At 46.0% G+C, this 9,669-nt stretch overlaps 1 protein-coding gene across 1 annotated transcript in view; it reads left to right on the top strand.

The window, feature by feature from the left end:
* The first annotated feature begins 1,000 nt into the window (after positions 1–1,000).
* FETUB (fetuin B) overlaps positions 1,001–9,669 on the top strand; it is a 35,148-nt gene continuing 26,479 nt past the window's right edge. The window contains exons 1-3 of the mRNA XM_019503370.1: positions 1,001–1,329; positions 6,142–6,252; positions 7,713–7,800. Coding sequence (XP_019358915.1) covers positions 1,108–1,329; positions 6,142–6,252; positions 7,713–7,800 — 421 coding nt within the window. The 5' untranslated portion in view covers positions 1,001–1,107. The remainder of the gene's footprint in view (positions 1,330–6,141; positions 6,253–7,712; positions 7,801–9,669) is intronic.

Genomic DNA, 9,669 nt, shown 5'->3' with positions numbered 1-9,669 from the left:
GACAAGTGCAAGGTGCTGCACCTGGGGAGGAAGAACCAGCACCATACCTACAGGCTGGGGAACTCCCTTCTCATCAGTGCAGAGGCAGAAAAGGATCTTGGAGTCATCATTGATGCCAAGATGGACATGGGCCGGCAGTGTGGGGATGCAGTCAGGAAGGCCACTAGATCCCCCTCAGCCTTCTCTTGTGGAGGCTGAACAGGTTCAGGTCCCGTTGCCTCTCCTCATAGGACCAGCAGGTATTGGGGGAGTCCCTATTCCCCTGAGCACTCCCAGGAGTGACCAGGAATAACGGTCACAAGCTGGCAGAGGGTAAATTCAGACTAGACATCAGGAGGCGCTACTTCACGGTCAGGGCGGCTAGGATCTGGAACCAACTTCCAAGAGAAGTGGTGCTGGCTCCTACCCTGGGGGTCTTTAAGAGGAGGTTAGATGTACTCCATGCTGGGGTCGTTTGACCCCAGTAGTTCTTCCTGCCATGGCAGGGGGTCGGACTTAATGATCTGCTCAGGTCCCTCCTGACCCTACAAACTGTGAAACTATGAAACTATGACTTTTTTTCCTATGTCAACTTTTAGGATGAATCCAAATCAAAGTCTCTCTCTCAAAGCCCGGCAGCTGGATATATCCCAGGGAGGCTGAGCACTGTCATTAATGCACATTTAATTTAACAAGAGAAGTGCAAAATCAGCTACCAAGATGGTAGAACCAGCAAGAATTTTGTCACTGACTTGAGTGGGAGCACAGCTGGTCCATTAATAGATCTGGACCAGCTCTCTGTGTAGTGCCTGCTGTCCTATACAAATCAGCGAGGTGAACTGTCCGAGGTGAACTACCTGATGAATTCCACACAAGACAGAACCAACTAAGAACACAATTTGATCTATAAACAGCCGCATGGCTTATGTACTATCTTGTAATCATTGACTTAGTGTTTGCAGTTGCCCTGTCTGCAGTTGAAAGGTGATGGTCAGTAGGCTATATAAATGGGACACTATGGGTATAAAAAGTCCTGAATCCATTCCAACAATCTGTTCTTGTGGGCTAGCCTTGGCTTCCTTGTCCTGACTTCCAAGTGCAATCCCTTGCAGCAAGTTTTTATGCAGAATGGCCCTGCTTATTTTGCTTTTCCTTGGCATACAGGCACTGTGCTCCCAGGCTTTCTCTCCTCCTGTGAAGGAACTGCAAAGTCCTTTCCTCTTCCCTGAATGCAATGACTCAACAGTGGAGTCAGCGGTAGAAGCGGCTCTGGGCCAGATCAACACTGGACGAACTGAGGGCTATGTGCTTAGGCTGAATCGAATTTTCAGCATCCTGGAACACCCCCAGGTAAGCAACCCTCTTGTGCTCTGGGTGTTTTGCAGGTGGAGGGATTTGCTGCCCTATGTTCAAACATGTAAAGAGTTACAGGTTTATGGGGTTCCAGGCTTGCACACAAACCTGGAGAAATAGCTGCATGAACTACCTGAGCACCTGGGAGTGGAGCATCAAGGTTGATTCTCTGCTGCGATGAACCTTGCGCACTTCTGTGCAAAGTGGGGGTAAAACCCCACCACTTCAGGTTCAACAGAATTTTGCACCCAACTGGCCCAGGGTAAATGAATACACCAGATGCAAGACAACCGTGAACTGGGCCCAGGGAATCGTTGCAACTGGGCACTTAGGAAAGACTGAATTACCAAAACAGCTTAGAAACCATCTCACGTGCAAACACCACGTTGGATTTTCTTTTTAAAAAATATAATGACCTCACTCTCTTTTTGTGAAAGTTTGCATGGCAATAGCATCCTGGAGTCCCAGCCAGAATCTTTGTGATGCCAGCCTATAATGTGTATAATGGTCTAACGTGCTAAGCATTATCCAAACATGTCATTAACATTCCCTGATGCGGCTGTTCACTAACATAAGCTTCTCTCTGTGTTCATTTGCATTGTTTTAAGGCAAACAGCCTGTGGCATCAGAGAAGCTGAGACGCAATACTGAATATTTAAAGGTTTCCCACGTGTTAGGATTTGTCACCATTTCTCCTAACTAGGGCCCAGCTTCTCTAACAATCTGCGCAGGAAGGTGCTGTGGCTAGATTTACCCTCAGTAATCAGAACCCTTGACAATAAATATGCATGCATGTTCCAGCATGCTTAAGGCCAAATTCTCTACTCCTCCAGATCCCTGCACAGCGTAGGTGGGACAAAAATGCCTAGAAAGTAACTGGATCAAGCCTGCTGAGAATTTCTCTGCTGGAGGCACTCTCAGCTGCTACTGAAACAGCAGAACCCAGTCCTGCGCTATCTGCTGAACTGGCCTCATCATCAGAGGCATATCAGAGCTGTTGATGGGTAGGCTGTGGGTGTAGCTACAGCATAGTGTGCTCTTGCAATCACCAATTGGACATGACCCATTAGGGCCTACTACTCTTGGCATAAATTAGAGCAGTATGGGCAACCTTTTCAGCAGGCGTGTCACAAATTAGCCCCGTGCTGTCTCCGCGTGCCACTCTGATCCCAATCTCCTGCTCTCCTTTCTACTCCTCGCCCTGTATGCCTAGCTTGATCCGCTGCTCTGCTCTCTGCCCTATCTGCTGCTGTGCTGCCTGTTCCCACAGAGGCTGCCCATGCCACTTGTGGCATGCATGGCACAGGCTGGCCACCCCTGAATTAGAGCAACGCTGGGCTACTCTAACCCATATCAGAACTTGTGCGGATGGCCCAGGAGGTGCTTGCTCGTTTGTGGGTCCTTCTCACTTCACCTGTGCCAAACATTGCAGCACAAAATGGTCATAGAGTAAGAACTCATGGACACACAGAGGGTCCAGGAAGTTTGTTATCCCATGAGATGCTGAATGAGGTCAGGGACTTACAGGTGGTGAAACAGGCACCACAAAGGCAGCAGTAAACTATCACCTCTGTACAATAAATAGTTGTACACAGGTTTCTGTAAATAATAACGGGTTGTTTCCAAATCACAAGCCTCCAGATACTACACAAGGGACAATCTGGAGCTCTATTCTACATATGGTCCCTTGCTCGCATCCCTTGACATTTCCCGTATTTCCTTTAAGGCACAGCTTGTGTCTTGCTTTGTTTGGTTATTTTCTATTTCAACTTACTCTTATTTTCCTTTGTTTACAAAAGATACCAAAGGAGGTGCCCCCAACACAACATGTAATAGCAGAACAGATCAGCTGAACCTTCTGTCACACGGGTGCTGCTGTGGGAATGGAATATATAATGTGTATCTGAATAGTTCATGAATATTCAAACATGCTAATAGAGCCCTTGGAAGCCTTTGTTCCTCAAAAAGATTCAAGGAATTGACTCTCTGCTGTCAGTCAATAGAAAAAATATATTCTCTCCTCTTCCCTCACCTCATTTTCTCAACCAATAGCTAGGATGACAACTTTTCCAAAATGACTTCTACCCTAAGCAAACTGTGGCTCAATATTGCTGTAATTGAAGTCAATGAGAGTTTAGTCCCTGACACAAGGATGCTGTAAGTCACAGGAAATGCTGAACAAGGCACGTCAGTGATAAGCTTTTCACTAGCTTTTACACTGTTGTTAGCTTTGGAGATGTATTTCCCTTTCCTTTGTGGCATGTCCCCCTGCCTACTTCAAGGGTGTGTACAGAAGTTACACTTTGTGTGTAATGAAGCCACCAAAAGTGCTCTGAAGCCATAACTTGAATGTTCAGGGCTGCAGAGCACTTTAAAAATGGCAGATTGCATGAAAAGTGAACACTCATCTAATGTAGTATCAGATGAAGGGGCTCTAGGGTAGAGTGCCCTACTGAACTTACGTACAGGTTTGCATTGAAGGTTAATTTTGGGACATTTTGCCCACATCCCAGGGCCTCTGAGGGGCTGTCACAGGGAGGAGACAGAAAAAGCTGTCTCCTCCCTGTGCAGCTGGGCAAGATGGGAGGGAGCCCTGCTAGTGCACATGGACCCTCTTCACCTCGCCCCCACAGCTACCCCTGCTGGGGCCTTATGAGCCAAGCCTGCAAGGTGGGGGCTGCGTCTCCCCCGCCCACCCCAGCTCTAAGCATGGCAGTGAGGAGGCTGCTGCTGTCAAGTGGCTTATCCAGGGAATGGGAGGGGAAAGGAGCTTCCCCTGGCACATGGGCCAGGGCCAACCCCTCCCAAGAACCCAGCGGGGGTAGTTTGGGGGGCTGCATGGTGAGGGGTCCATCCTCTGCCCCCCAGCCGTTGCTGATAGTTGTTGCCAGCTGGCAGGGGGTGGTGGGGCTGGTGAGAGGAACGATCTGGCAGCCTCCTGGGAGGCTGCTCGAGTGCCTCTGCCCACTTGCCAGGTCTGATGTAGACAGGTTCCAACCCCTCACCCACCCCCAACGATGCTCTAACTACGGCACTTTTGTGTAAAGCGCCCTAGTCAGAGTGCCTCCCCAACAGGCTGCCTAAATATCTGTATGCACCCCAAATTGCTGCCCTATGGTTACTAAAACCCTCCTGGTTCCAGGACTCTTCAGCAAAGATTGGGCTAGGGGCTTTGATGTCAGCAGCATCAAAGTGAGGGGTCCAGAGCCTCCTCAGAAAACAGGCATCAGGTGTTACTCAATGCTGAGCAGATACCAAAGGCTCTTCCTAATAGTCTTGTAAGAGCGAAAATAAGAATGATATCCTCTGAGATCTGCTCAGCACTGAATCTTGAGCTATCATTTCCCCAGTGGAGGCTGATGCCTCTGAAAGTGAATAAAAAACCCTTACACAGGTTGTACCATATACTCAGACCCTGTCTAAGTATAAGTGCTGGTCTGACATGGGAGGCCTGGAAGAGGGAAATACAAGGACTTTGGTTCAGTTTGATTCTCTTTAAGCCTTGTAATACTGCCAAATTCCCCAGTGCTTTAAAACCAATCTTCTTGGTTCAGCTGAGTATACACAATTAACAACCAACATAGACTGATCACAAATACATCTGTTCGATGTACAATTTAAATGTTCTACATTCAGAATGCTTAGCTGACCACTGCAGAAGCTCAAATAACAAATACCAACTTTAGTCTTTGTAAATGTGCAGGTCTCTGGCCATTAATCAGAGAGAAAGCAGGGAACATTTATATCTTGAAGACCACGTGACTGTCAACTAGGGTGCTGCAACCACTCTAGGATGCTGTGCGATTCTTTCAAAGGTGCCACAGGGTGCCACATAATGTTAGCACTGATAGATAAATCAGATAAAGATAAAGATAAATCACAAGATAAATCCAGAGATTTCAAATAGGAACCTATAGTGATGAAAACATTCTGACCTGTTGTCTTTCTGAGTTCTTTGCAAGAGAAGAATTGCTCTTGTGATTTTCTATAGTCAAAAAGTAAATGAAAAAGGAGCTGACAGGTTCCCTGGGGTGTTTTGAGTCTAAAGAGGGGTATCTTGAATCTAAAGAGATTGAGAAAAACTGCTGTAGACTAACTAAATCAGAGATACATAGCATTAATCAAAGAGCAATAAGATATTTTTTCCTAACCTAAGACATAATCAAAAGTAATGAGTCTGGTTCTCAAATGCCAGGCTGAGCTATGAAACACTGACATTTACAGAGGCTGACAAATATTCTTTGACACATCCTACAGTCTGGGCCCAACTACACAAGATGCTTTAATGTGCATTAGCCTCAGTTAATGTGCATTATGGGCATGTGTCTACACATGTGCACCCTTAATGTGCATTAACTTGGGCTAATCACACCTAAATTTGATACCTGCAAATGCTCAATGTATAATTTAAATGTTCTATATTCAGAATGCTTAGGTGACCACTACAGAAGCTCAGATAACAAATACCAACTTTAGTCTTTGTAAATGTGCAGGTCTCTGGCCATTAATCAGAGAGAAAGCGGGGTATCAAATTTAGGTGTGCAAATGCAGGTAATAACTCATGTTTCTTTGGTGGTCAGAAGCATCACAATTACTGTAACAGAGCCTATTCTTACCTGGCTAAATCCTCTTCTTCCATGTATTGCTTTTCAACAGCTAAGGATTTGCCCACAAATTTTTCCATTTACTTGGGTGCTTATATGAACCAATCATCTGAACTTTTTAATAGGTATCCATCCCTTCTCTTTATTCCTCTCTGCTTTGTGCTAAGTTAAATTAGGAGTCAAACTTTATCTTCCTTATTTTTAGGAAACCAGTGGTTCTGTTTTCTATCTCATCTTGGACGTGGCAGAAACTGAATGCCACGTCCTCAGCAGAAAGTTGTGGAAGAATTGTCAAACCCGACCCCAACATGAAACTGTAAGGACTTTGGTTTTATATTTAAGCATATGTGTAAATGTATGTGTATGCCTCAGCTACCACTGAATGAAGAAAATGTCCTCCACACACATTTCTAGTAAGCAGGAAAATTGGGGGGGGGGGAAGGAATCAATCAAAATACTGTGAAAAAATTAAATTATGAATTTATTTTTGCAGTTTTCAAATCAGTTCATAGAGTAGACAAACATTCAAAAAATTTGAAATTTCAGTATTTTTTTCAACCAGATTCAATTCTCCATTACTGGCAAATATTCCAGTTAGAGCAGTGTTTATTTTTGTTATAGCAACTCCATAAAGCTTTTTTTTTTTTCAACTAGTCTAGCAATAGAGGAATGAAAGAGACTCATCTTATAGAACATGTGATTTGGAGTTTATTTTAATTCTTTTATTATGACAACCTAATACAATCAGCCCTGAAAGAATAGAAAGAAAAACTACCAGATTTTTCATTAAAAAATCTACATCAAGCAGTTTTCATTTTTTAAATGTAAATCTGAAATGCAAAAAACTAATTAATATGCTCATCAGATATACTAAAAATGTCATTGGCATTATAAGGCACTGAACATAGCCTGGACCATCCACTTTTTATAGGCCAGAACCTCTCCATTAGGATCCGCAGTGGTCCCATTAGACGTTGTTCACCAACAGATTCCAGAAGCTCATTGTACTGATGCCTTGTTCCAACCAGTGGGAATGCTGGGGGTCACGCAGAGTCCCTCATGTTTGTTAACATTTAGGCTAACTACAGACAGTCAAAAAGCCCAAGGCTGAATTGATTCAATCTTCACAGGTAAGTCTAAACTGCATAGATTGAACTGATAAGCAAGTGAACAGACATTCACTTTTGATTCCGGAAAAGCAGCCACATGCCTACCAGGGCTCAGGCCAAAAGCGAGGGCAGGACAGAGCATGTCTCCCTGCTCAGCTGGAGCAAACCAGCTTGGGCCAAGACTAGCTAGCCCACCCAGTGGTGCAGTGGGGAAGGTGATGTGGGGGTGGTGCAAAGCGTCCTGGGATGCTGGGGGACTGTAAGTTAACTTGAATCTAGAGGAGATCTGAGACAGAAGTTCAGTAAACTGATTTAACCTAAATCAGTTAAGTCCAATACTACATCCATCCAAGTTTACCTTAAACTGGTTTCGGCCATTTTGAAAGCAGTTTACATGCACTGAATTTCTGTTGTGTTACAAATGTACGCGTAACTTCTGTCCCTAGCCTTAAAGCTACAGACAGGATGAACTGACTGTGCCAGAATCACTTTTATTCAAGAGGTATAAACTGACATGAACTGCATTGTACTTATCCAGGATCTCTTTAGTAGGGTGGAGGCATTTAGTGCCACAGACCTGAGGCCGGCACTTTTCTGCCACTTTCCTCCCTTGCTATCAGACTTGGTGGGCCCAGGACGCTTACAGTACATATTTGTATTGTTTCAGGTATTTGGGCAGTGCAGAGCAACACTCTACATTAACAACCCTAGGAGAATAGCCCACCTGCATTCCTATGAGTGTACCTTGCGGCCAGGTATGTCATTATTTAACATGCTTATTTTAGTGGCCATTAGGAACGAAGTGTGACCTCACCTTGGAAAGTAGGCAGGAGGCCATTTGAACATGATGCCATTACTTTCCTCCATTCATCCAAAGCCCTCACAGTGCTTGACAAGAGGTGGATAGATATTATTAGCCCAGTTTCTCAGCAGGAGAAAATGAAATGCCAAAAGATTTGCAATTTGCCCAAGTTCCCATAGCAACTCAGTGGCAGAGTTAGAAGCATAACCTGCTGCCTCTCACTTTGGCCACTAGATAGAGTTGTTTCTCTTATTCCTGCATGACAGGACTATTGAATAGTCTGTGTGGTGCCTAGGAGGCTGCAAAAATGAAATGCATGGTTATGGTTTACAGCATTCATCTTCTGCTAATCAATATGGCTGAAGCTAGCAATGAAACAAAACTCCACAGAAATTACTAGTGTTATTTTATGCTGGTGAGATATTATTCCTAAGCAAGCAGGTGGGATCCTTCAGGCCTTATTCAGGCTAAACTTCCTTTCTTAGGAATCCTATTTTTCACCTTTTCATTTGTCTGTGGGAAAGACAGCAGGGTCTTGTTCCCCTTCTCTCAGCTGGAGCCCCATGGGTAGAAGAGCCATTAGAAATAGTGTCCTATTTTATACTTTTCATATTAGAAATGAGTCCATACCGCTCAAACTTCTGAATTTTGCTGAACTGGATCAGAATTTCCCAGACTGATCCCTATGTCTTTAATCAATTGAACCAAAAGTCCAGCTGGTACCTGTTGTGCTTTGAGGCCCTCTCTGCATAAACTTAAAGCCCTGGGCTTGGTTTGTCTTAACTGCTGTGAGAAATGCAAACCACCACTAGCAGGAACCGTAGCATTTTATATATGTAGAGTGAGGGGGCATCCCCAAGAGACAGCAAGCGAAGGCTGCCCTGCTGTTCCCCCGGTGGCTGCCATGAGAAGTCAGATGTAGAGTACAACTGATGCCTCACTGGAGCTGTGCAGGTGGAAGCCACGTAACAGACATGCTGAACTGGCATGTCTCCTCAGTCCCCTATCTTTTTGTTGCTTCCTGGCTGGGAACTGCCAGATTTTAAGGGTTTTTTTCCTCTGGCTTGCTACCAAGCAGATCTCTGACCAGCGGGTCTTTGTGCCACAGCAGCCAAAATCCAGGCAATGGGAAGGGAGCCATGCTGAGCCTGCCATGGCAAAAGCCAACAATCTCTAGAGCAGGGGTGAGCAAAATACGACCCGTGGGCCAGATCCAACCCGCCAGGCCATTCTGTCTGGCCCATGGGGCCCCTAAAAAATTTAGAAAATGAATATTTTTCTGCCTTTGGCTGCCTGTCAAAGATGTCTATATGTCTATGAAGCCGGGCTGGCTCCCTGCTTGAGCAGCACAGCCCAGCTCCATAGAGCCCCTGGCAGCCCAGACACTGCGCTCCTGCAGCCCTGCTCTGGGCCCTGCCAGCACTGGCCCTTGTGCACTGGCATGGGCCCCATGCTCCCATCCAGCTGTCGCTGTGCTCCACACACCTGCTCACTACCCTTTCCTCCTGCCTGCTGCAGCCATATCCCTGCCCACCCCCCATCTCCCCACTCCCCTCGCCATGCTCTGGCATCACGTGATTTTCAGCTGCAGTGCCAGTACCACAGGAGCAGCTGGGATGTGGTGCTGGAGTGGCAGGGGGTGGAGGGGCAGGGGGGAGAGGGAAGGAGAGATGGGGAAGTAGCAGGAGAAGGGCAGCAGAGATAGATGGGGGCAAGTGGTAGTGAGCAGGAGCACAGGGCCCACACCAGTGCCCTGGGGCCGGGAGTGGCAGGAGCACAGAGCCTGGGTTTACAGGAGCACTGGCAGGGGCTCTGCCTGCTG

This window comes from Gavialis gangeticus, unplaced genomic scaffold, assembly GCF_001723915.1.
Source record: "Gavialis gangeticus isolate Ggan-Ray unplaced genomic scaffold, GavGan_comp1, whole genome shotgun sequence".
NCBI lineage: Eukaryota > Metazoa > Chordata > Crocodylia > Gavialidae > Gavialis > Gavialis gangeticus.
The sequence above is the reverse complement of the archived record's forward strand: the minus strand, read 5'-3'. Positions and strand labels throughout refer to the sequence as shown.